The sequence below is a fragment of the Leishmania braziliensis genome, chromosome 7, assembly GCF_000002845.2.
Source record: "Leishmania braziliensis MHOM/BR/75/M2904 complete genome, chromosome 7".
Classification (NCBI taxonomy): Eukaryota; Euglenozoa; class Kinetoplastea; order Trypanosomatida; family Trypanosomatidae; genus Leishmania; species Leishmania braziliensis.
Window position 1 is genome coordinate 14,477 of NC_009299.2, and position 25,659 is coordinate 40,135.

The 25,659-nt window shown below is 57.6% G+C and overlaps 8 protein-coding genes across 8 annotated transcripts; all 8 read left to right on the forward strand.

Moving 5' to 3' along the window:
* Nucleotides 1-370: 370 nt before the first annotated feature.
* LBRM_07_0040 (conserved hypothetical protein) lies at nt 371-1,315 on the forward strand (the record flags this gene model as incomplete). The annotated part of the gene is made up of 1 exon (XM_001562449.1): nt 371-1,315. One exon carries the CDS (start codon nt 371-373, stop codon nt 1,313-1,315), a length of 945 nt encoding a protein of 314 aa, XP_001562499.1.
* A 608-nt stretch (nt 1,316-1,923) lies between these two features.
* LBRM_07_0050 (alpha-adaptin-like protein) lies at nt 1,924-4,806 on the forward strand (the record flags this gene model as incomplete). The annotated part of the gene is made up of 1 exon (XM_001562450.2): nt 1,924-4,806. The coding sequence occupies one exon, from the start codon at nt 1,924-1,926 to the stop codon at nt 4,804-4,806; it is 2,883 nt and encodes a 960-aa protein (XP_001562500.2).
* A 1,876-nt stretch (nt 4,807-6,682) lies between these two features.
* Nucleotides 6,683-7,459, forward strand: LBRM_07_0060 (putative cytochrome c1, heme protein,mitochondrial precursor; the record flags this gene model as incomplete). The annotated part of the gene is made up of 1 exon (XM_001562451.1): nt 6,683-7,459. One exon carries the CDS (start codon nt 6,683-6,685, stop codon nt 7,457-7,459), a length of 777 nt encoding a protein of 258 aa, XP_001562501.1.
* A 1,058-nt stretch (nt 7,460-8,517) lies between these two features.
* On the forward strand, nt 8,518-9,093 carry LBRM_07_0070 (conserved hypothetical protein; the record flags this gene model as incomplete). Its single annotated transcript, XM_001562452.1, has 1 exon — nt 8,518-9,093. One exon carries the CDS (start codon nt 8,518-8,520, stop codon nt 9,091-9,093), a length of 576 nt encoding a protein of 191 aa, XP_001562502.1.
* Nucleotides 9,094-10,101: 1,008 nt separating this feature from the next.
* On the forward strand, nt 10,102-11,970 carry LBRM_07_0080 (putative Golgi/lysosome glycoprotein; the record flags this gene model as incomplete). The annotated part of the gene is made up of 1 exon (XM_001562453.1): nt 10,102-11,970. The coding sequence occupies one exon, from the start codon at nt 10,102-10,104 to the stop codon at nt 11,968-11,970; it is 1,869 nt and encodes a 622-aa protein (XP_001562503.1).
* A 1,518-nt stretch (nt 11,971-13,488) lies between these two features.
* LBRM_07_0090 (putative cobalamin-dependent methionine synthase) lies at nt 13,489-17,238 on the forward strand (the record flags this gene model as incomplete). Its single annotated transcript, XM_001562454.2, has 1 exon — nt 13,489-17,238. The coding sequence occupies one exon, from the start codon at nt 13,489-13,491 to the stop codon at nt 17,236-17,238; it is 3,750 nt and encodes a 1,249-aa protein (XP_001562504.1).
* Nucleotides 17,239-18,427: 1,189 nt separating this feature from the next.
* On the forward strand, nt 18,428-21,526 carry LBRM_07_0100 (pitrilysin-like metalloprotease; the record flags this gene model as incomplete). Its single annotated transcript, XM_001562455.1, has 1 exon — nt 18,428-21,526. One exon carries the CDS (start codon nt 18,428-18,430, stop codon nt 21,524-21,526), a length of 3,099 nt encoding a protein of 1,032 aa, XP_001562505.1.
* A 1,499-nt stretch (nt 21,527-23,025) lies between these two features.
* Nucleotides 23,026-24,111, forward strand: LBRM_07_0110 (conserved hypothetical protein; the record flags this gene model as incomplete). Its single annotated transcript, XM_001562456.1, has 1 exon — nt 23,026-24,111. The coding sequence occupies one exon, from the start codon at nt 23,026-23,028 to the stop codon at nt 24,109-24,111; it is 1,086 nt and encodes a 361-aa protein (XP_001562506.1).
* Between the last annotated feature and the right edge of the window lie 1,548 nt (nt 24,112-25,659).

Genomic DNA, 25,659 nt, shown 5'->3' on the forward strand with positions numbered 1-25,659 from the left:
CCGCGAATACTGTTCGTCTCGGCAGCCGGAACGCTGTGAGGATAACTGCGTGAGGCGACGCTGCCACCACATTGTGACGAAGGTCCAACATGCAGGCGCCTCGAAAGCAAGTGGTCAAGTAGATCCCACGACTCGTTCGCTTCTCGCGAAAGCTGATTTTCCTTGCTCGTACTCTCGACTCCGTGCCTTTATTCTTGCAATGACAACGTATGCTGCGCTTAGTTGTCCTCTTTTCACTCCGCATTGTTCTGGTGGTACCTCCTTGTTTCTGCTGTAGAGCCCAACAGTGGCATACTGCAGTGTTTTTGCATAGAGGCACACTTAACATCCCTGTGCTTCGCTTTGCAAGTGCTGGGGCACGACATCAGTCATGAGCATAGATGCACTTTCCCCGTTGGTTGCCTGTGCAACACGGGCAGTCGTGAAGAACGGTGAAACAAGATCAATAGCGGGCGCCCTGGACGACCTGCAGCAGCAGATATTCGGAGCTGAAGAGACGCATGGGGTGACCACGGAGATGATGTTGGAGCGCATACGTGAAACTCGGGTACTCTTGGCCCAAGACTCAGAATCTGGCAAGAGCAACCTGAGCACTGAGTGGCTACTTTTAGAGGCGGTGTTGACTCTTGGTGAGCTGCTACTCAGCGCTGCTGCCGGGCAAAGGTTGCGCACCAAGACAGCGAAACGGATGGAGGACGTTATTCTTCCCATCCTTTTCCTGCGTACAAGCGTTACGCCGTCGCTGCTGAAAGCGCACGCTTTGAAGGCAGTGTGGTCAAGGTTCAAATGCAGCGGGAAGGCTGACAACGAAGCGAAAGAGAAATTGCAGTGCATTTTCATGTCGTGGCACCGCAACCACGGCTGGGATTTTGCACGGAGCAGCGAAGACGGCGTCAACGTATCCAAGCCGACTCCCACTCCTTACGAGGCAGCCGATATCACGATATCTGCACTTGAAAAGAAACCCGCCTGCTGCTCAGCGCCGCCGAAGTCGCCGCAGGAGCGGGTAGTGCTCCGCGACATTCCATGGAATGCGGCAGCGCGGAAGAACGCAACGAGTGGCATTCCGTCCTATCTGCTCACCAAAAGGAGACGGTGCGACCCTATTTATCACTCCGGCAGCCTCACTTCTACACGCGCTGACGAGGGAGCTCCAAAACCCTTGCCGGCCACGCCACAGTCACCATCACATACAATCATAGATCAAGCTAGATGCCAGCTCAACCCTAGCATTCTCGCGCTGGACTCCCCGGTGAAGCGGCGCAGACGCGATTTCACCGTTGATGTGCCACCCTCACCCGACCGTCCAGAATAAATAGAAAATGAGCTCGTTAATCGAGAGAATGTGCTGGTGCATGCTTTGTGGGTAGGTATGTACGCGAGCACCTCTCACACATCGCATACACCGGTGTCGAAGATCCAAGAAAAGAGAGGAACGGCAACCAAAATGCCTTAGCAAGCTGTCCAGCAGCACAAGTGATCGGAAAGAAATGCTTTTCCCATGTAATCATGCTGTTTTCAACTGCCGCTGACACTCCAACACACGCCCAGTGTTGATTCGGAAGGATAAAAAGAACCCCACGGAGCAGTCTCGGGAGCGGATGCCCCTTGAGACTGCAGCGTGTTGCGTTTCTGCCGCTTCGCACTGCCGCCTCAGCACCTCTTGGCGTATGTGCACTCTTGTACCCTCTTCCTCTGTGCTCTGACCTTCTCACTTTCCTTGTCACGCTATCCCGTCCGCCACCACTCTCTTCCCAACGTCGGCTCAATACTTATATTTGATTTGGCACCTCCTCGCTCAGAACGTCGGCTTGTTCGCGGTATTGCTTCAAGCAAGTACCTCATCCTCTTCTCTTTCCATACAAATATATATGTATACATATATACCTCTTCCCTCGCCGACGTCAAGTCCCTGCTTCGAAAATGGACATGCGAGGTCTTGCTCATTTCATCCAGGACATCCGTCGTGCCACTGGAAACAAGAAGGAGGAAGAGAGTCGCGTGGATGAGGAGCTAGCCAAGATACGCGCCAAGTTTATTCACACCAGTAGCATGACGACATACGATCGCAAGAAGTACGTGTGCAAGTTGCTGTTCATCTCGATGCTCGGCTACCCCATTACCTTTGGCCACATGGAGGGTCTGAAACTCATGTCAGAGGAGAGCCTGTCCGCCAAGCTCATCGGATACCTATCTACCTCTGTGTTGCTGAACGAAAACAGTGATCTGCTGATGCTCACCACGCACACCGTGTATCGGGATCTTCTCTCGATGTTCGACCTCAGTCGCAGCCTCGCCCTCTCCGCCGTCGCGAACACGGGGAGCCGCGATTTTGTAGAGGTGATGCACGAAGGGGTTTTTTCCATCGTTGTGGACGACACCGTTAACCAGCACATCCGCAAAAAGGCGCTCCTGACACTGCTGCACATTTACCGAAAGCATCCCGATATTGTAGACCTGAACGCCGTGGTTCCCAAGGCGGCAGAGCTGCTGCTATCCACACAGGACGGCGTGAGCATGTGCGCCGTTACATTTCTCAACGGCTGCATCAGCAAGGAGACAAAGCACCTCTACAGGGGCATTCCTGACAAGCTGATTCAGGTCCTGGCGCGCATCATTCTGGAAAAGCAGACGGAGCCTGGATACGTGTACTACGGCGTCCCAGCGCCGTGGCTTCAGGCGAAACTCCTGCGGCTGCTGCAGTACTTCCCGCTGCCTTCGGATGCTGACCAGCGAAACCGCATTATCCTCGTTTTGCGCAAGGTTGTCAAGGCGACGGATAAGGTGTTGAAGGATGCGCAGACACAACAAAAGCAGCGTGGCACGAAGAGTCGCGTCAGCGCAATGAATGCGGTGCTGTTCGAGGTAGTGTCACTGTGCATCCAGTGGGATGTCGGCTCCAAGCTCATTTTGGAGTGCGTGGCGCTCGTCACCTCCTTTCTCTCTGACAAGCGGGAGGCGAACCTGCGCTACATGGGTCTCATTCTGCTGGCCCGGCTCAGCTTTGTCGACGTCCCCGGCTTCAACTTTCACATGCACTGCCGTCAGTACCAGCCGCAGATCATCGTTAGCCTGCACGACTCCGACCCCTCGATTCGTAAGAAGGCACTCGATGTCCTCGTGGCTATGTGCAATCAGAGCACCGCTGACGACATCATCAATGAACTCATCTCACACCTCCCCATTGCCGCTGACCCCAACTTCAAGACGAGCCTCGTTCTCTCCATCGCACTTCTGGCGGAGAAGTACTGCCAGGACTACAACACTTATGTAGATATCATGCTCACTGTTGTGTCGCAGGCGGGTGATCTGTGCCCACCAGATATCGCGCACCGTGTCGTCCAGGTTGTTGTCAACGATCCATCCGTGCAGAAGCGTGCGGCAAACATGGTTTTCGAGGAACTAAGGAAAACGACAAAGGTCTCAGAGGTGATGCTTTGCGTTGCTGCGTTCGTGCTCGGCGAGTTTGGCTACCAGATCGCACTGAACGCCGAAAGCACGCCGATAGTACAGCTCATCCTCCTGACACAGCAGCTGAGCTTTGCCTCAGTGGTCACGCAGAGCATCATCATTAGCACTTTTTTCAAGTTCTACACTCTCTACGACGATGTAGCGGTGCGCGAGCGCATCGTGAAGACACTGCAAGCATACACCAACAGCCCGCACCCGGAGCTGCAACAGCGTGCCACGGAGTTCATTGCGCTGGTAGAGTTTGCGCGGCGTGAGCTGCTGGAGAAGGTCTTCGAGCCCATGCCACCCTTCCGCGACGATGTGAACACCGTCATGAATCAAGTGAAGCGATTACACAGCGGTGTGCAGGACATTTGGGGCCTGAAGATTCTGGAACGCGGCGTGGGGGACGTGAACCGCACGCGCAAGTGCAAGTTCAAGTTGGAGTCTGGCGACAAGCACAAGGAGGAGAAGCGAGCTATCACACTGAACGATCTCTCGACTATGTCGACAGTGCCCCCTGTGCAAGGCGAGAACACCGACCAGACCAACGCGGAGCTCGACGACTTACTCGACGTGTCCCTCCCCCCCCAAGATGTGGATCGCGTTTGCAGCACCTACCAAGAGCACCGGCGCCGCCTCTTCGAACTCTCACGCGCTGACAAGGGCGTTCTCTTCTCAAACGAGTCCATCGAGCTCCAGTGTGCCAAATCAACGTATGGGGCAGACACTCGCATGACGGTGGTGGTGCGTGACAAGACCGGCCGGGGTCTCGTGCAGGTGGCAGTGGAAGTCATCCGTGCCGAGCCAGGGCTCATTCTGCAGTCGCGCACCAAGGACGGGACCTCTGTGGTGGCTTGGGGCACAATCACAACCGAGTTTGCGGCCCGCTCATGTTTTGCCTTCAGCAGCCCGCCGAGTGTGCGAGTGCAGTACGCGCCGGCATCCGACAGCGCGCATGTGTGCACCGACGCTCTGTCACTGCCGATCCTTCCCACGACTTTCTTCACCCCATACCAGGTAGACTCCGATGCCAACTTTAGTCGGCTCTACGAGACAACGAAGCAAGCGTCAGCCTGTGCCGGTTGGTGCAAGGCAATGTCGCCGTCGACGAGGGTAGATACCAACACACTCATGCAGTTGCTCGAGCTGCAAGGGTACAGCACCAAAGTAACTGGATCGGGTGCCATCGTTGGCGTCGCCGCGTTCGCGGTGCAGCCAAAAGATTGCGTCGAGTACGTACCGGTTGTGTGCGAGATACAGACATCCGCGCGTGAAATGCAGGTATTCGTATACTCCGAGGACTCGGTACTTCAGCAAGGAGCCCTCGACACAATAAAGTTCGCTGTCCGGTAGACATCACCTCCCCTCCCTCACTCCCCAACAACAAAGAACGTCATGCGCAGAAAGACAAATGTGACGATCGGGAGCGAAAAACGCAACAAACGGGGAGGCCTCGATTTTGTGTTTACTCCGCCTTTTCTTCCAGTGGGTGTTGGTCTTTTCTCTACCCTTTTGAGCTCTGTGAGAGGTGTTCGTCTAACCCCATCTGCGGTCTCTCCTTAATGTCTGCTATTGGCTCTTTTTCTTTCGTTTGCCAGCTGAGGGGGAACCCCATCACGTTGCCTCATGTTGCCGCTCATCATCATTGATTTGTTGAGCTTCTACTGAGTGTCTTTTTTGCTGTTTGTCGCGTGTGTTTCGGCTGGGTGGCTATCTTCGAAGAGATGCGCGGCAGCGGCGACTGAGACAATAACGCAACGCGCCTCACACGGACCTGCAGGGGCACATGCGCTCATCCCAACTCGATCCCTCTCGCCGTGGCTGAGACGCTTCAAGTAGCTGCAGGCGTTATTTCTACTTACTGCGTGGGTCTCCAAAAGAAGATGTGGGCATCCACGTACCGGTCCACCTCAAGAAGCGTCAAGAGGCCTTATTACGTCACGTATGCGCGCTCTCTGTCTGTGAGTGTGCGCTTGCCTGTAGGTTCGTGAATATCATATAGTTTGCTTTTTTTCTTCTTCTGCGGTTCTCTCATTGTTTTCTATCCGCTGATGATGGGGGATACCCCAGCGTGGAATCCAGGATCCACTACCCCACTCAGTGGGGGAGGGGGGGGCCAAGCAACCCCCTCCACCCCTACTCATGCGGAGCTACCCCTGGTGGTGACGGGGTCAAGCGCCTACGACATGGAGAGGCCAGAGAGATTTACCGCTACTGGTGGCGGCGGTCTGGTTCCTGGACGGCGCTGCGTCGGGGCGACGTGCGACCGTGAACAGCCCTGTGTCATCCATACGAGGGGCAGATTGCCAGCGTGGCTCCAACGCACCCCCACCAGGCCCTCGCTGCCTAGTGGTGTGGGAGTCTGAGCCACCCCAAGGAATGCATCACGTGGCGACTGGCACAATGGGCGCGGCTGCGAGGCGACCTGCGGAGCGGGGGCAGGTGGAGCTCGGTGCCTGTGGCGGTGCTCGGATGACTGGTTCAGCGGACTGCCGTAACGTGTGTGTCAAACACTGCCCCGTGCGACGTGATTGAGCGTATAAGAAGATGGAAGCTCGAGTGGTATTTGACTGCTGCTCTGTGGCAGAGAATGGACACATTGGATGGGAGAAAGTAGCACGTGTCTCATCCGCACAAATCGCTCAATTTACGCTTTTTCCCACTGTACGGTGGAGCGAGAAAGGAGAACGCAGGATATATGTGCAGGTGCGTGTGTGCTTGTGGATGGATGAAAGAGGGAGTGGAGGCACAAGATCCCCTCGCATATCGACTCTCAACATAATGTGGCATCATATCTTCTTTTCTTCCCGCTCTCCTCTCCCCTCTCCCACTGTGACCCCGTTCCGTGGAGGCGATGCAGTCACGTGGTAATGCTGCTCTACTTGCACCGTGGTGCAAGTAGAGCATAGGACACGCTTATGAGTGTGCATCCTTACTGACGTGTGGTACTTTCCAATGCCTCTCGATGTCTCCGTCAATGCGCGCAGGTGCCGCCCCTTTCCTTATCCTCTCCTCTTCTCCCTCTCTCACCCCCGCGGCCTCCTTTTATGCAGTAAAACTAAATTAGCGGTACGTGCTCCCTCTCTTTCGCTGAGGAGCAGTAACACAGTAGCTAAGACTCTCTTTGTACACACACACACACACACATCGCCTCGCTCGTACTACCTAGCCATCACAGCCACACATTTTCACGCTTGCACCGCCTCTTACACTCTCACTTGAAGCAGTCATGGCGGGCAAGAGGGCGCACCCCATCAAGCGGGATTGGTACTGGAACCACAATGACCGCTTTGAGATTTGGCACAGTCTTGACTGGCCCTCGGTCCGCCGCGGTCGCCAGATCTACACAGAGGTATTCGCACCATGTCACTCACTGGGCCGCATGACCTTCACTCACTTCCAAGGCTTCATGACCCGCGAAGAGATCAGACAACTGGCCTCCCAGTACGAGATAATTGACAGTGAGCCGGATGCGGAGGGTAACCTGAACCGTCGCCCCGGCAAGCCGACGGATACCCTGCCCACCCCTTACCCGAATCAGCGCGCCGCGCAGTTCGCCAACAACGGTGCTGAGCCCCCGGATTTGCAGCACGCCGTCTTCGGCAAGGAAGGTGGCCCAGACTACATCTTCTCCTTGGTTACTGGCTACAACTGGGGCAACGGTGAGCTGATGGAGATCCCACCGTTCGCGCCTGAGGTGAAGCCTGGTCAGTTCTGGAACCCCTACTTTAAGGGATGCGTGCTCTCCATGCCGCCGCCACTTTCGGATGGTCTAGTGGACTACGAAGACGGCACCCCTGCCACAATGAGCCAGATGGCTAAGGACGTTGTGAACTTCCTGCGCTGGTCCGCTGAGTCGGAGTACGATGACCGCCGTGTAGCCTTCTGGAAGGTAATGACCACCGTGGGTCTAGTTAACTGCCTGCTCCTTCATTACGGCCAGAAGAACACTAACTGGCGCATCTACGGCCGCACTACGTTCCGCTACTGGAAGAAGGCGTGGTAGAGCTGTCATCACCAGTTGAGGAGGGGACGTCGACGCTGACGTCGTGGCCACCACCCTCCCCCGACCACCTCTGTGAGACCTCGGCAGAGCACTCCTCTTCCGCTGCGTTGCGCGTCGCCCTCTCCCCCCTCTCCTTTTCCCTTCTCGGTTTGGTTCTTTTCCTGTTTTGGTCTCTCTCTTAGGAACTTAAGCGTAGCCCCTTACACTATGTGCACATCTTCGCCTATGTGTGCGTGTGTCAGTGGTGTTGTCGTCATGGTTTTCTCTACACCTCCTTCTTTAGCCTCCTGAAGGGATGAGTTAAAGAGAGCCCGCAGCGGGGCCCGTCGTTGTTGCGGTTGGATGGAAATGGTCCGTTGCTCTTCGCTCTCTTTCTCCGTTCCACCCCGTCTCACCGCCTTCCTCTCTCGCCCACGGGCTGTAGTAGCACTGACTTCAGAACAACGTAAAGGACAAAAAGGGGAAGAGCACGACAGTAGTCACAACCCCCCTCCCTCTTCCTCTTGCCTGCCTGTGACGCCGGGAAGGCGACCTACAAAGCTGCGAGAGAAAGAGACAGGGCAAGATGCGCCAGAACAACAAGCGCACTGAGGAGCACGTTAAAGACATGCTAGTGCATCCTCCTTTACCATACACTTGTCTTTCTTCTCCTTGATGGTGTAGCTCTACTACTATTCTTGTGTTCGTATGTGCCTGTTTGACCAGTTGGAGTGACTTGGTGGGCAACTGCAGCTGGTGCTCGCGTGCATTCCAGCATGTGGCACGATGCAATGGAGACCAGGCTAGCCCTGTGGCTAAGTGAACCTGTGTCACTGTTCGGGCTCCACCCTCACCCTTCCCCCTTCCTTCCTCTAAAACTGTGTTGCATAGCGGATATGCGTTGTATGCACCTCCTCCCCTCCCCTCTCCTCCTCCGTCGCAGGCGCCGCTCTGCTTCCCCTCACCGCCCCTCCCTGCTCATCCTTTCTCCCTTCTCGGTGATATTCACACGGGGATTCTTGACCCACCCACACACGCACACACCTCTGCTCGACCTTTGGTAACGAGAAGGGAACGACATGCTCCAGAGATCCTGCACGTCCAGGATGCTCACGTGCACTACAGCGCTGCTGAAGCGCAGTGGCAAGCCAGGCGATTTACCCGACTACAAGCAAGCATACTTGCCGTACGACATTGCGCCGACGAAGATGGAGCTTGACAGAGAGCGTCGGAAGTTCATGCACGCGTACTCTGGTCGCATGGAGCACCGGAAGATGGTAGAGGTAAAGGATGTGCCACAGAACATGTACACCTATGGCAAAGAGGGCATGTCTATCCCCATCTCCATCTTCAAGGATCAAACCGACCCTATTATCGGACCTGAGTGGACCTATCCGGGCATTTTCGAGAACAAAATCGTGTCACAGCACTGGTACATGGAAGAGCTCTTTGACCGCGAGAAGAGCAACACGTTTGAGTCGCCGTGGCAGCGCCAAGTGTTGGACAACCAAGTGAAGCGCCGCCTCGGTAAAGTTGCGTGGCGAATGTCGATGCTCAATATAAAGACCATCGACATCTTCCACAAGGAGCGGGGTCCGTCAAAGAGACCGGGTGCGGCGGATGTGAAGGCCCCACAACTGGCCAAAAAGAAGTAGTCGACTGCCCACAACTTCTTTTTTTTTGCCCGTTGCGGGGGCATCGTAGCCACGTCTCAGTGTACGCCTCGTGGGTGGGTGTGGTGGGTCGAAGTTTATGACCATGCAAGTACAGTCGCACGGAGAATGGGAATGGACGCTGTGTAGCTCGGTCTTTATCACAGGGAGAGGCAGTTAGCCTCGCGACGGAACTTACTTTCTCTGCCAGCGCTTTCAGCCAGCTTTTCCACGCACGCACACAGAGCAGCAGAGGCACTTTACTCCAGCAAACACCTGCATCGATGATGAGCCCAGTTGTCCAGCTCTCCTCTCCTCTCTCCCCTCTGTGTCAAGCACGTCTGTCTGTGCGTACCAACATGCAGTGGTGCGGATGATCGCTGCTAATAGTGTATTAACGCACAACAGCCTGAGTATGTGGCCCATCGTCTTGCTTGCTCGCTGCACCGCCATCCTACACACGCAATGGTCCCTCCTCCCCTCACCCGCCCTTAATTACTCTCTTCCCGATATCTTTCCGCCACCGTGTCTCGGTGTGAGTGAAATGTGTCTTTTTCTCTAACGTTGCCGTTCCTTCTACCATTCCGCATTCTCTACGCTTATTTTGATCGCTTCTTCTAGTCTTCCCTCTGTGTGGTAGCCCCTCACGTTACTCTGGCAGTGTCGGGTTCCCTCCCCTACCCCCGCTCTCCCCTTCACAACGCGTTTGCTCAGCGAGGCTGCACACACACACACACACACACACACACACACACACACACACACACGTCGAGCAGAGACTATTTTTTCTTTCAGCGCCCCCCCCCTATCGGTCTCCCCTCTGCTGCTTTGCCCCTGTGGTTGTCGCTGTACACTTTTCCCCTTTTGTTTTCTCCTTTTCGGGTGGCCGCTGCGCCCTCTCCCCCTTCGCCACTCACTCCTCCGTATGAGCACACAAAATACGCATACACGTGCACGCACACACTCGCACAACCGAAATACACACGCCTCCTCTTCCTCTCTCTTTCGCCAATGTTCCGAATGAAGTCTCTCACGCTTCTGATGGCCATTGGTGCGGCGCTGGTCCTCTGCCCCGCCCTTTCCTTGGCCGCCGAAAATGTCAAGCGGCTCTATTCTGCGTGTGGTGTCACAGAGCACTCCATCTCGGCCAGTGCACAGTCGGCGTCGACGCTGTACAACTTTTCGGCTCGCACGCAGAGCTTGACACTGAACTGCCTGGCGTACGAGGTTGTGTCCGTGAAAAGCGATCAGACGGACAAGGACTACTGCCTCATTGCACACCAGACCGACTACGTGTACTCCCTCGCCCTCCAAGCTGTCTACACCACGGACAACGGCACTGCTGTCACACGTAACTTCTCGATTCGCGACATGACAGGCGGCTCTCTCACAGAGCTGACTGCGCGAATGCCCGCACGCAGCCAGTTCTCCATCGTCTTCACCAACCTTGCGACAGACACACGGTGCAACCTGCAGGTGCGCGCATTCCTTTCGTACGAGGTGGCGGATACAGGGAGTTTGGGGTACAACATACCGACGGTGGTGGCGGTGGAGCCACGCACAGTGTACTCAAATCACGCCGGTCGCAGCGTTCTTGTGCTGAGCCATGGTGACGGTCGGATTCCGGAGAGCACCGAAATCGTCTCGCTTGTCGACTTATCGCGAGGGACGTGCGAGCAGCAGGATGGAGACGTGCTCTACATGGACTACTACACCACACTACCAGCCACAGTCCATCTTGACGGCAACCGGACCCACTTCAGCGCGCGCGGCACCACCTTCCACGAACCCAACACGTATCGTGTGTGCTACCGCGCGAACAACAGCGACGTGGCAACGCAGATAGCTGTCATCACCGTGTATGCCGGGAACCCGGCGTACTACGACATCGTTGACGGCCTCACTGAAAAGGGCGAGGTTCTGGTCGGCGTCAAGACAACCATCAAGTTCTACGGCTATGACCTCGACACCCGCAAGAACGGCGACGAAGCTAAGTTCGTGAACTTTGCGGAGGAATGTGACGAGGGAAGCCCCGCCGGTGGCGTCGTCCTTGAAGATGACTTAAAGCCAGAAGACAACCATGGGCCGAACACCACCTACTCGCTGTGGAGGTGGACCATGACTGAAGGCGGCTCCTACAAGGTGTGCTACAAGCGCAAGGCCGCCAATGTGTGGACAGAAGTACCATTCATCGAGGACGTCACCATCGCAGACAAGCCCGAGGGCCCCATCCCCGAGGAGCGCATCCCCAAGCCGACGGATCCCTCCATGCACACGGAGTGTCCCATGGCGACCCAAACGGCGGAGCATCCGTGGCCCAAGTTTAAGAGTGTTGAAATCGTTCTCATGGCGGAGAGGCTGCCCAACAACTTCCTGAGCACTCTGAGCAACCTCCTCTGTCTGAAGCGGTCCATGTTCACTCTGGCTCACCTAAAGCACAACAGCGAGGGGAAGCAAGTTGTCTTCTTGGTGCTGAACTGCGAGGAGAACGAGAATGCAACGGCACGCGAGTGCAGCTCGATCGAGCGCCTGAACTATTTTGTATCCATGTCGAGGAAGCAACTCGAGAACCACGGGATCGCATCGGTGCATGGCAGCACACACATGCTAGCCTTCGATGACAACAAGAGCAGCAAAATGCTTGGGCTCATTGTACTCGGTCTGAGCATATTGGCCGCAGCCAGCATGGTGGTCTTCGCCGTAGGCCGCTATCTAGAGCGGCGCCACCACTTTGTCCAGTTTGGCCTGGACGACGACGAAATTGACGACATGTACGACTTCAACGCAGCACCGACGTCTGCCATGCGCAACCAGTACAATATGGTAGCTCAGACAGAGCCGACCCGCATCCATAACGCTCTCATTGAGATTGAAGACTAGCGGGGCATGGGGAATGAGGGGGAGGCGTGGAGAGACCATCGCTCGCACCAGCCACCTCTGCGCCTTTCTTCCCTCTGCGGCCCTTCTCTGTGCCTTCCTGGCTCGGGTACAGAGGTGTGGGTCACGCTCAAGGAAGTACAACATGCGTTTGATGTTCAGCAACGTCGGCGATATCAGCACCGCAGCTGCCGTCGCTCGCTCGCCCTCTCTCTCTCTACGCGACGTGGCGCTTGGTTAACAACAGCTCCAAAGATGAGGCAGGTTATTGTCGCATCTAGTGACTGGGGTAGTTGCATCCGCCACAGTCACCGCTGGTGTTGATGCCCCGGGTGAACTTCACACATTCCCTCTCTCCATGGCTGCTCTTGCTGCAGCTGTTTCTCTCCTCCCCCCTCTTCCCCTCCTCCCGCAGATGCTCGCACCTCAGAACGGCAACCTCTCGCACAAGTGCACATACGTACACCCCACTGTCGTAAGTGGCAGGCAGTAAAGGCGTGGCAGAGGGGCCGCTTCTTCGTGCGGGCACAGTAGGGCGACACACATATGATTGTATTATGTGTTTGTATGCGCAGATGACGAGCACCGTTGATCCCGCTCCCTCGCTCATCTAGCGTATTGCAATTATGGATGCACTTCTATCCGCTGATGATGGGGGATACCCCAGCGTGGAATCCAGGATCCACTACCCCACTCAGTGGGGGAGGGGGGGTGGCCAGGCAACCCCCTCCACCCCTACTCATGCGGAGCTACCCCTGGTGGTGACGGGGTCAAGCGCCTACGACATGGAGAGGCCAGAGAGATTTACCGCTACTGGTGGCGGCGGTCTGGTTCCTGGACAGCGCTGCGTCGGGGCGACGTGCGACCGTGAACAGCCCTGTGCCATCCATACGAGGGGCAGATTGCCAGCGTGGCTCCAACGCACCCCCACCAGGCCCTCGCTGCCTAGTGGTGTGGGAGTCTGAGGATAAGGCCGTGCTGAGATGGCTGAGCCGTGGCATTGTTGTAACGCGTATGTCTACCGCTGCGAGGCGACCTGCGGAGCGGGGGCAGGTAGAGTTCGGTGCCTGTGGCGGTGCTCGGATGACTGGTTCAGCGGACTGCCGTAACGCGTGTCTACGAGCACTTCGCACCGGACGATTGAGTCTGTGGCAGGCCGAGGCCTGAGTTCTCTGCCTTGTGTTGCATAGCGTAAAATGGTCGTGCTGGAAGGGAAAAGGAAAAGACGTCTATGCGTATGTGCATCTGCGTGCAGCAGACAGAGACGTACACGTTACGCATGCGCACAGAAGTGGCGCAACCGCATTGTAGACTCCCAACCTGTACCGCAGTTTCGCGGCAGCTGCTCTCTGTGGCGCCCGACTGGGTGTACGTGGAGAGGGACCGGGTGCACGTAATGGAGCATCTTTGGACCGGAGAACAAGTATTCGCTCGCTGTAGCGTGTGTTACCGCGCTAGTCCTCTTATTACCCTTTATCTTCTTTCCCACCTCCTCTTCCCACTCAACTGCAGACATCAGCCATGCGTGGAGAACGAAGCCCCGCCTTCGAGGAGCTGGAGGAACTCTTCCAGAAGCGTATCCTCATCCTGGACGGTGGCATGGGCACTATGCTCCAGCGCTACAAGCTGGAGGAAGCGGACTTCCGCGGCGAGGAGTTCAAGAACGCCACAAAGGAGGTCAAGGGCAACAATGACCTGCTCTGTCTCACACAGCCGGTGAAGGTGTGGGACGTGCACTACAAATATGCAGTCGCCGGCGCCGACATCCTCGGGACGAACACGTTCAACGCACAGGCGGTCAGTCAGTCCGACTACGAGACGCAGCACCTCGTTCGCCGCATCAACCTCGCTGCGGCGAAGATCTGCCGCGACGCGGCAGATCAAGCCAGCTGTGAGACGGGGCGGCGCATCTTCGTAGCCGGTGTGTTGGGCCCGCTGAACCGAACGGCCTCCATTTCGCCCTCCGTTGAGCGCCCCGACTACCGCAACATCACGTACGACGAAATCGTAGCCGCTTACACAGAGCAGGCGACGGCCCTGCTGGAGGGCGGTGTAGATGTACTGATGGTCGAGACCATCTTCGACAGCCTCAACGCCAAGGCGGCCCTCTTTGCTCTGAACACGCTCTTCGATGACGCGGGCTACACACGCGTTCCCATCATGGTGAGCGGCACCATTACGGATCTGTCTGGCCGCACCCTCAGTGGCCAGACGGTGGAAGCCTTCTACTTGTCGATGCGGCACGGAAACATCATCTCCATCGGCCTCAACTGTGCTCTAGGTTGTCGCGAAATGCGCCCATACATCCAGCGCCTTGCACAGATCAGCGAGGGCTACGTGACGTGCTACCCCAATGCGGGGCTGCCGAACGCGATGGGTGGATACGACGAGCCACCAGAAGATATGGCCCGTGACATGAATGACTTCGCAACCAACGGGTGGGTCAACCTCGTCGGCGGCTGCTGCGGCACAACCCCGGATCACATTCACGCCATGGCCATGGCTGTGAAGAGCATCCCGCCGCGTCCGAAGGGTCAGCGGAGCACGACCCTGGCCATCAGCGGGCTTGAGCCACTGTACTTCACCAACCACATCGGCTTCTGCAACATCGGAGAGCGCTGCAACCTCAGCGGCTCGCTCAAGTTTAAGCGCCTTGTCAAGGAAGGGAAGTGGGAGGAGTGCCTGGAGGTGGCTCGCAAGCAGGTTGAGGAAGGGGCTATGGTGCTGGATGTGAACATGGATGACGGCCTCATCGACGGCGTGGCTGCCATGACGCGCTTCCTGAATCTGCTCGCCTCCGACCCGGATGTGGCGCGTGTCCCAGTGATGATCGACTCGTCCAAGTTTCACGTTATCGAGGCGGGCCTGAAGTGCACCCAAGGCACACCGATCGTGAACTCCATCTCGCTCAAGGTGGGCAAGGAGGAATTCCTGCGCCAAGCCCGCCTGATCCGGCGTTACGGTGCCGCCGTGGTAGTGATGGCCTTTGACGAAAACGGGCAGGCGTCAGACTATGACAGCAAAATCCGCATCTGCAAGCGCGCGTACGACATGCTAGTGGCGGACGGCTTCCCGGCTGAGAATATCGTCTTCGACCCGAACGTGCTGACAATCTGCACGGGGATGGAGGAGCACAACAACTACGCCGTCGACTTCATGAATGCCGCGGCGTGGATTAAGGCAAATCTACCCGGCGCCAAGGTGAGCGGCGGAATCTCGAACCTCAGCTTCTCCTTCCGTGGCTTTGAGGTCATTCGCATGGCTATGCACTCCGCGTTCTTGAAGAAAATGATCGCCGATGGAAGTCTCGACATGGCAATCGTGAATGCGGGCGCCCTGCCGGTGTATACCGACATCGAGCCAGGTCTGCTGCAGCTGGTCGAGGACGCCATCTACAACCGCACTCCCGACTCCTCGGAGCGCATTCTCGAGTATGCAGACCGGCTCAAGGCGGAGGCGGCGGCCCGCGGTGGCGCCGAGGAGGCGAAGGTAACCAAGGTGGACGAGTGGCGTAACGCCCCGGTGGAGGAGCGTCTCTTGCACGCCTTGATCAAAGGCATCGTCGAGTTCATCGAGAATGACGTCGAGGAAGCGCGAACCTGCGGCAAGTACGAGCGACCACTGCACATTATCGAGGGACCGCTGATGGATGGCATGGGGAAGGTTGGCGAGTTGTTCGGCAGCGGCAAGATGTTTCTGCCCCAGGTTATCAAGTCAGCACGTGTCATGAAGAAGGCGGTAGCGGTACTGGTGCCATACATGGAGGCTGAGAAGTTGGCCCTTATAGATAGCCCGAAGGGCAAGTCAGTGTCGCGGTCGAAGCGGGTGCTCATGGCGACCGTGAAGGGCGACGTACACGACATCGGCAAGAATATCGTTGGCGTCGTCCTGGGCTGCAACAGCTACGAGGTGATCGACCTCGGTGTGATGGTCTCGTGTGAGAAAATCTTAGCGGCTGCGAAGGAGTACGACGTAGACGTTATCGGGCTCTCCGGCCTCATCACGCCCTCACTGGATGAGATGGTGCACGTGGCGAAGGAGATGAAGAAGATGGGCTTTAAAATCCCACTGATGGTGGGTGGGGCAACAACGTCCAAGCAGCACACGGCTGTGAAGATTCAGCCGCACTACCACAAGACAGTACACGTACTGGATGCCAGCAAGTCCGTGGTCACAGTGGCTAACATGCTGGGGAGTAACAACGAGGAGTTCTGGGAAGAGGTGCATGAGACTTACCAAGAGATTGCGGAGGACTACCTGGCAAACCAGAAGGACCGTGTCTACAAGCCCCTTGCCTTTTGCCGCGAGAATGCGCTGAAGATCGACTTTGTCGCCAACCCGCCGGCGCCGCGACCGAGGAAGCTCGGCACCATCACTATCAGCGACTACCCGCTCGAGAAGATCGTCAGCCGCATTGATTGGAGCCCATTTTTCTCAGTGTGGCAGGTGCGCGGCACTTACCCCAATCGAGGTTTCCCAAAGCTCTTCAACTGCCCCACCGTCGGCGTGGAGGCGAAGCGGCTCTTCGACGACGCGCAAGAGATGATCAAGGACATCATTGCCACGCGTAGCTTCCGCGCCAAGGCCGTTGTCAAGCTGATGCCGGTGAACAGCGTTGGCGACGACATCGAGGTGTACGAGGACGACACACGCGTAGAGAAAATCGCCACCTTCTTTGGACTGCGCCAGCAAGCGGAGAAAGAACGAGGTGAGCCTTACCTGTGCATCTCGGATTTTATCGCCCCGAAAGGGGTGGCGCCAGACTACCTGGGCAGCCTCGTCGTCGGCATCTTCGGGGCCGATAAGATGAGTGAGCAGTACGAGAAGGACAACGACGGCTACCGCTCCATCATGATCAAAGCCCTGGCAGACCGCTTCGCCGAGGCGTTCACAGAAGAGGTGCACCGCATCATTCGCACGGACTTGTGGGGCTTTGTGGAGCGGGAGACGTCTGAGACGGCCGACCTGATCCAAATGCAGTATCAAGGAATTCGACCCGCCCCTGGGTACCCCTCGCAGCCGGACCACACGGAGATGGCCACGATATGGCGTCTCGGTGAGGTAGAGGAACGCACAGGAGTGAAGCTGTCTGAATCGTACGCAATGATGCCGGCGGCATCTGTCAGCGCCCTTGTCTTCGCGCATGCGCAGTCCAAGTACTTTGCGGTGGGCAAGATTCAGAAGGATCAAGCAAAGGACTACGCCGCGCGTAAGGGGTGGTATCTAGACCGGGTCGAGAGCCAGCTTAGCTCGTCCTTGGCCTACGACTGAGCCACCTGCCCTTTGATTGGGTGAGGGGGGTGCTCTTCTGATGATATCGACAGTGGGCGGTGTGCCCGCTTAGTTTGCTTTGGCGTTTCTTTTCCGCCTTTCTGAAAGAAAATCCCTTCGCCACTCCCTCTCTTCCTCGCCTCCGTTTTCTCCCGCGTTAGCCTCGTCCATCGCTATCCTCCCCACCTCTGCCATATCGAACCGGGGGTCCTCTGTGTGCGGCGCATGGAGAGACAGTAAAAACGAGAGAGAGGGAGGACTGTGGAAAGAGGGGGACAGGGGGATGCACTTCATGGGAGCGTCACCCCTTTGAAGATGGAAAGCAGACGGAGAAGGGTGGCCAGCCCCACTCGGGATGCATTCTGTTTTGACCCCTGGAAGCCCTGCACCATCACACGCGTTTACACAGAGGCATCCCCCTGCTGGGTGTCATACTGACTGGCACGCTGGGAGTGACTGACGCTGCTTGTGTGCGTGGGTGCGGCTCCTTTTCTCTTGCCTCTGTTTCTCTTGACGTTTGGGGGGGATATGCCTTCTTGCGCCCCTCCGCCTGTCGTTGTGAGGCAAGGGCGAACATTCCCCACCTCCCTCTTTTCCCCTCTCCCTTCTCATCCGCTCTCTGATTGTTGCCTGTACAGGTATGTATCCGCCGCCGTCTTGCTGCACGTTGGCTTGGGGGGTAACACCCTCCAACGTCGCAGTGGTGTATGGCAGCACGAGGATGGCAGGAGCGTGAGCGACAATCCTCCCGGCATACACGCACGCATACACCAACGATAATCCCCTCTCGCCTTGTCGCCCAACGCTGAGACCGACGAAACAGCGCAAATTCCGCTAAAACGTCAGCAAGAATAAATAAAGAAGGGTGGCGTGTTCACCCATGTCACCGATGACGTGCCACGTGTCTGGCGGAGACTCTGGAGAGAAACACGTGGTAGAAACGAAAGAGGAGCGTACGCCACCGCAGTCGTGGACCTGTGCAAACTCTTCACCACCTCCCTCACCCTCTCGCTGAAGCCGTGTTATGCGCCCCACATGTCCTTACCCCCTCTCTCCCCGTACACGCTTTCTCGTACTCCACGTCATAACCATCGACCATCCCTCTCCCCTCCTCTCTCGTCGCTTTCACTCCCGCCAACAGTATAGCTCACGTTGCACGCGCGTGTCGGTGTGTATCCTCTTGGGAATCATGCTGCGCAGCTCGGTACAATGTCTGGCGCGGTGCATGAGCAGGCGTGAAGACCTCGTCTTCAGCAGCATGCACGGCTTCACGCTGCTCAAGACCCGACGTATTGATGGCCTGCACCTCGTGGCGTATGAAATGGAGCACGTCCGCACCGGCGCCCTCTACTACCACGTCGACGTGGAGGACAGCAACAACACTTTCTGCATCGGCTTCCGAACACCGGCGGAGAACAGCAAGGGCACCTCCCACGTGCTGGAGCACACGACACTGTGCGGCAGCCGGAAGTATCCGGTGCGGGATCCCTTCTTCATGATGCTCAAGCGCTCCCTCAGCTCTTTCATGAACGCCATGACCGGCCCCGACTACACGTTGTACCCCTTCTCAACAACTAATCGCAAAGACTTTCAGAACCTTCTCGACGTCTACCTCGACGCCGTCCTTCATCCACTGCTGCGCGAGGAGGACTTCAAGCAGGAGGGCCACCGAGTGGAACTCGAGGAGAAGTTGGCGGACAGCGAAGGTGCCGCTTCGCAGACGCAAAAGCGCACACGCCGGCTTATCAACAACGGCGTTGTTTTCAATGAGATGCGCGGCGTTGTGTCGGACCCCAGCAACCACTTTGTGCACTCCGTAATGCGCACCATACTGCCGCGCACGCACTATACCTACACATCCGGCGGCTACCCTCCCGACATTCTGGAACTCCGATACGATGAGCTCCTGTCCTTCCACAGGCGCCACTATCACCCAAGCAACAGCATCACCTTCACGTACGGCAGTCTGCACCCTGAGTCGCACATGGCAGCGCTGAACTCATATTTTTCGAGCTTCGAACGCGCGGTGCCGGTCTTAGTGCCGACGCTCGCGGACCAACATCGCTTCACGGAGCCACAACTCGTGCAGCTGGAGGGGCCTCTGGACGCCATGGGCAATCCACAGCGGCAGAAACGAGTTGCCGTCTCCTACGCGGTACCGAAGGAGAATAACAAGCTGGAGGATGTGGTGGCGCTCAGCGTGCTGGATAGCCTTCTTTCGAGTGGTCCCAGCTCCCCCATGTTCAAGAACCTGATCGAGTCGCAGATTGGCAGCAAGTACGCCCCGATGCAGGGGTACGCCTTCTACCTGTCCTCCCCGATCATCACCTACGGCGTGGCCGGCGTGGATGAGGGGCGGGCGCACGTAGAGGCTGAGGTGCTGCAGGCGGTGGAGTCTGCTCTCCGCACAGCGCAAAAGGAAGGCTTCGACGAGCGACGCGTGCGCTCCGTTATCTTCCAGGAGGAGCTGCAGCACCGTCACCGGTCTGCCGATTACGGTCTCAACACGTGCACCGGTCTGTGTGCGATGGGTCTGTGCCGGGCACAGAACAACCCGCTGGACTTTATCGATTGGCTGCCGCACCTCCGGCGACTGAGGGACGACAATGCGGCCTCGCTGCTGCCGCGCATCGAGTCGCATCTGTTGAGCAACCCCCACCGCGCCGTCGTGTCTGTGTCAGCCAAGAAGGAGTATCTGAGCAAGTTGCAGGATCAGCTGAAGGAGGCGGACGAGGTGGTGAACGCGTCGGCGACGGAGATCGACAAGGACCGGGTGGAGAAAGAGACGAGGGAGTGGCTCCAACGCCTCCGTTCGGCGCAGCCACACGACGTTCTACCCACCCTGCGCATTGACGATATTCCCACCGAGTCGTTTGCGGAGCCCGTGCCGCGTCGCAGCTCTCTCTCGAACACCAACGGCCAGGTGTTCACAATAACACACCCGACTAATGGCCTCGTGTACGTGCATGGACTTATCCCCTTCCACACATCTCTTACCAGTGCAATGGAGCACGGCGAGCTGGCGCAGGTGCCGCAGAACGTAATGCTGCTGGAATCACTGATCGGTCGCACGGGTGCCGGAAATCTCTCCTACAAAGAGCACTCCATTGCGGCGAAGCTGGCGTGCAGCGGGTTCGGCTTTGCGCCACTGCTGAATGAGTCGTACCTGCACAAGAGCACCACCATCACGGGCACCAGCTACAGCTTCTACACAACCACAGAGCAGCTGAAGGAGGCTCTGGACTTGTTAAGCGTGACACTGCTAGAGCCACGCGTCAACGCCGACGACGCCGATGTCTACTCCTGTGCGCTGTCGAGACTCAAGATGGCATGCTCGTCGGCAATCCAGTCTCTGCAGGCGGAGGGCAACCGCTACGCCGTCATCCGTGCCGTAGCAGAGCTCACCCGGCGCGGCGAGCTGCGCGAACACTGGTTGGGGCTCTCTCAGTCCACTCACGCGTCGGAGATGCTTGAAAAGCTTCAGGGGTGTCCGGAAGTGAGCCGCGAGGCCGTGCGCACACTGCTGGCCGACTACGCCATCTTTGCGCGGGAGATGGCGACCGACATGTCGCGCAGTCTTATCTGGGCAACCTGCGAGGATGCGCACCGTGAGGAGGTGGAGCGGATGCTGAAGGAGTTCCTCGATATGTTCCCGCGGACAGCCTCTGCCGCGCGCACGCACCTGCTTCTGCCTCCAAGCTCTGAGGCGAAGGGGATTCAGCAGATCATCAAGAAGCTGCCGATCGACACGTCCTTTGTGGGACTGGCTATGCCGAATGAGTTGAAGTGGGAGAGCCACGACCAGGCACGGGTGCGGGTGGGTTGCACTCTGCTCTGCAACGAGTACCTGCATCGCCGCGTGCGAGAAGAGGGTGGCGCGTACGGCTCCAATTGCAGCGCTACGCTCCACGGCGAGGTGGGCGGCGTGTCGATGTCAAGCTACCGCGACCCCACCCCAGAACTCACTGCCAAGGTCTTCCTCGAGGCTGGCGATTGGCTCGCCGACCGGAAGAACGTCACGGCCGAACGCGTAAGTGAGGCGAAGCTGCGCCTTTTCTCTTCTATCGACTCTCCATATGCGGCGGACTCGTACGGTGAGGCGTACTTCTATAATGATCTGCGGCAGAGCAGAAAGCAAGCCATGCGCGATGCCCTGCTGTCCGTGACACCAGAAGACGTTGTGAATGCGGCCCACTATTTCAAGCCTCAATCCCCCACTATCATCAGCATTCTACAACCCACAGGCGAGTCGAGCGATGTCGCCGCGGTACAACCCGAGGCCTCGTAAAGCTCCTTGATGGAGCGTGGGTGTATGTGAGCATTCACTTTGCTTACAAAGACGCCGGTACAGAGCTGCCGCTCTCTCTCTCTCTCGCTAAGCGCACGTGCAATCACTAACTCTTTAGTTTTCTCTTCTAAAACCACCAAGGTGAGGCGGTGCGGTAGGCAGTGTCTTTGCGCGAACAAATTTGTTTAGGCGAGCGTTGAAGTCGCGCGCGTGTGGGTCTCAGTGTTTACGCTCATATAGGCATGTTCCTGTGGTAGTGTGCACCTCGGCCTTCTCCTCCTCCCTCATGAAGACAGGTCGTTGCTTCAAGGAAAGGTGAGTGACTGCCGCTGTTGGTAGGGTGCGTCGGCGATGTCGATGTATGTTGAGGAGGACTGTCGCCACCGCTCCTCACCACCCCCATCTTTTCCCTTTTCACCTCGCCGTGATTAGCGTGGACCGAAACCACACACAGCCTTGCGCATCTCTTCTGTGCCCTTCGCTCTCCCACGCGCAGGCAAGCGCGTTGTTAGTTTCTACGCGTGCATGTGTGCTGGCTGTCACGTGTTTCTCACCATGATAACACCGCAACTTACCCCAACCCCTCTCACCTAAAGTACCTTTAATTGCCCTCCCTCCAACTCCCTCTCCCTCTCCCCGCCTCCTCGTCTGGGTGTACGACCTGCCCGCACCTCGCTGGTTCCGTGTCGGGCGTCGCCGCGCGTACCGCGTGGCGAGAGAACGAGGGTTCCGTGATGCTCATCTTCGCCAAGCGTTGCCTGTATGCCCTTGCACCCCATCGCCTCCCCCTCCTCTTAGACGTTGTTGCTGCTGGTGCCACTCCTTTACTTGTGTGGGTGTCTGTGTGTGTGTGTGCGCGCGCGCGTCATCTCTGCTGACCGGTGTTTCACCCCCGTCACTGCGGAACCCTTTTCCTTTTCGAGCCCGTCCACCCCTCACTCACCCCCTGCCACTCGCAGCTGCTGTACTTGCTGTAGTAACACCGTTCTCTCTGCTTGAGTGTACGTACGTGTCGTGTCCCCACCACTGCCACTAACGGTACTCTCCCCCTCTTCCCCTTCGCAGGTACACTTACCCGCTGCGACAGCTTCACTGGGTCTCTGCACTCTCGACGGTCAGGCACACAAGCCTGTCTTCCTTCTCTCACTTGGTTGTTTTTGGCGAATTCACGCATGTCTTTCAACTGCAGCGCTGCGCGCCGATATGCTCTTCTCCGCCCTCCCCTCCCTCTGAGATTGATGCGACGACAGCTCTCCGCTGTTGTGCAGCAGCGTCTGCACGCGGCGCCAAGAGCCGCGACGGCTGCTCAGCGCAGGAGTACCGCAGGCGGCACGGACAGCATCAACAGTACCAGTGGCGGCCTTGCATTATCGTTATCTCTATCGTCGCCGTGCTCACTTGAGGCCGTCACCTTCGGTGAAGCGCACGATTTCCCTCTGCTTCCTGTACTGGCGGCATCGCCGCCACGCTCCGGCGGACGACAGCGCCTTCTGTGGGCCATGTTGGCTGGCTGGTGTGTTGGGGTGGCACTGTGCATTGCGGCAGGTACGACAGTGGTGCTGTGCCGCTCGTATGACACGCCTCCATATCTCATCCCGTACTACCTGCGCGACGTGCGCTCGCGATTCCTACACTACGCGTCGGTGCGGAAGCGCAAGGGTGGGCCCATGTACATGACTGTAGAGGACTTTGTGCTGGCGCTCTTGGCCTCGCCGGAGAAGGTGCTGCCGAATCCGGCCATCGTGCAGGACCTACAACGCCTCTTCGAGTCTATGGACGCGAATGGGGATGGCTACATCAGTTTTCCAGAGTTCCGCTTCCTCATGAGCCTCCTCACGAGCAACCCACGTGATGTGGAAACACTCTTCCGCATCGTGGACACCGACAAGTCGGGCACCCTGTCGTTGGAGGAGTTCGCCAACGTGCTTCGCGGCGCCACGAAGGACGAGGCAGTGGTACGCTCGTTGCTGAAGCCGTCGACGCGCCGCAACGGCGTCGTCCGGGCACTCTTTGGCGACGAGGCGGCGCCGCGCAAGTGCTCCCTCAGCGAGCTGGAGGCGGTGATTCGCAGCGTGCGCACTGAAGTGTGGAAGGCCGAATTTCGCCAATACGACGTGGAGCAGCACGACTGCATCACCGCCGAGGAGTTCGCGGCGCTCATTGCCAGGCAGGTGCTCGGCTCTCACTTGCCGTATTACCTGGTGGAGAACATACGCTGCCTGCACGGCAGCGGCGACGTCGTGACGCTCAACATGTGGCTGGGGCTGAACGAAGCGATGCTCTACGCGGACCAGCTAGCCGCCCATGTGGAGATGTTCTTGAGCAGCGGTATGTCGGTGACGAAGCGAGACTTTCACCGGCTCATGTCTATGACCGAGGTGTCCGCGTTGCCTAACACCACTGTCGACATCATCTTTGCTCTCTTCGACAAGAATGGCGACGGGTCGATGGAGATCGATGAGTTCCTATTCATTATGCGCAACAAGGTCAGATACCACTATAGTGTGCCTCCGCGTATGCGCAAGAGTCTGCCGAGACGCTTCCTGGAGTGCTCCAGCGAGCTGCTGGCAGACCTTGGACGATAGAGGAAGGGGCAGGCACAGAGAGAGAGGATCAGTGGCATTCGACCTCTGAAACAGCACTAAGAGGTGCGAGAAAGAAGTTCCCGCAGCAACAGCGGCAGCAACGGTCTGCCTACCAAGGGCAAGCACACACGCACAAACACACATTCAGGTGCTGCAGTACACACGTCTCCCTCCCCCTCCCCCTCCCCGAGTACTCCACCCCCTTTTCATGTACGAGCAGTTCCGCCCTGTCCAGTAGCGGTGCGCACATGTCTGTGACGCTCGTATGTACGTTAGTGCGTACGCACAGACAATTCGAAAGACATCAATGGCAAAACCGAAGGCGTTGGTCAGCGGTAGTGTCACCAGGAAAATGCGCAGGCGCCAACCCCGCAGCGGAGTTGCGTGAACACACAGACAGCGCCAGAACTGCGTGAGCGGTGCGAAGTAATTCTGAACGGGGGTTTGGACACGAGAAACGTGAGATGCCCTCCACAGCACGCGCTCTTGTGCATCTCCCTCTCCCTACTCTCCTGCGTATCCTTCTCCGCCCTCTTCCTCACTCTCAACAACGGTGCCCGCATCCCTCGCGCATGCACTGGGGTGCCTTGTGCGTCCGTGTGGGTGTGGGCGTACACTGGGCAGTGTTGCCCTCCATCAGCAGGTCCTCGCTCTCTCACCCTCTCGCGACCGCACACTCGCTTGCACACACACCCCCCCCCCGATTCCCCTCCCCCTCGACTCAACCCCCGCATTGTCGAGACGACCGTTGATTGGCCACTTGTGATTTGCGTTTGACTTGTGCAAAGTGTCTGCCCACCTCTCTTGTTTCTCTGCAGCAACGTCACTCTGACGCGTGCGCTGACTAGCCCGCCCTCTACTCCCCTCTCTTATGGCCATCCTCCCTCCCTCCTTCTTCCCTCCAGTGTGCCTTTGCTTCTTCATTTGTGTGTCCTTTGTGTTTATCCGGTGTTCTGGTGTGCAGTGTTGTCTGGCTGTGAGTCTGTTGGGGGTTGTTGTCCCTCCCCATCCCCTCGTATCGCCCATCTCCCCCTTCCTTGGCGTACACTCAGGGCATATTTTGCCCCTCATACGTGCATCCATATACACATATTGCTTGGCCCCCCTCACTTACCCATCATTCGCGTCGCACTTCTCTCGCATCCTCCAGCACGCACGTAAGTGGGCCTTCCCCTTTTCGCCCCATTGTCTCTCGTTCATCCTCTCTTCATCGCTCTCCCTGCACCGCCATCGGAGACTGCTGCTGGGAAGGTTCGGTGGTGCACGAAGGTACCGCACACACACACGCGCACGGTCACCACATAGGCTCGCATAGATCGTCGTGTGCGAGGAATCGAAAGCCCGAGATTTAGGACAGGCCCCCACCCCGCCGTCTTACCGCCTCTCGGCAGAATCCCGCAATCAGCAATATGGCGTATTGCCAGCCCACGAATGGGGAGGTGGAGAACAAGGTAGCCTTCCTCGTTCAACTCAACACTTTGCTCACGCGGATCAGCTCCGTTGTGAGCAGCAACGCCCTCGGTAGTGCACAGAAGGCAAAACTGGGAG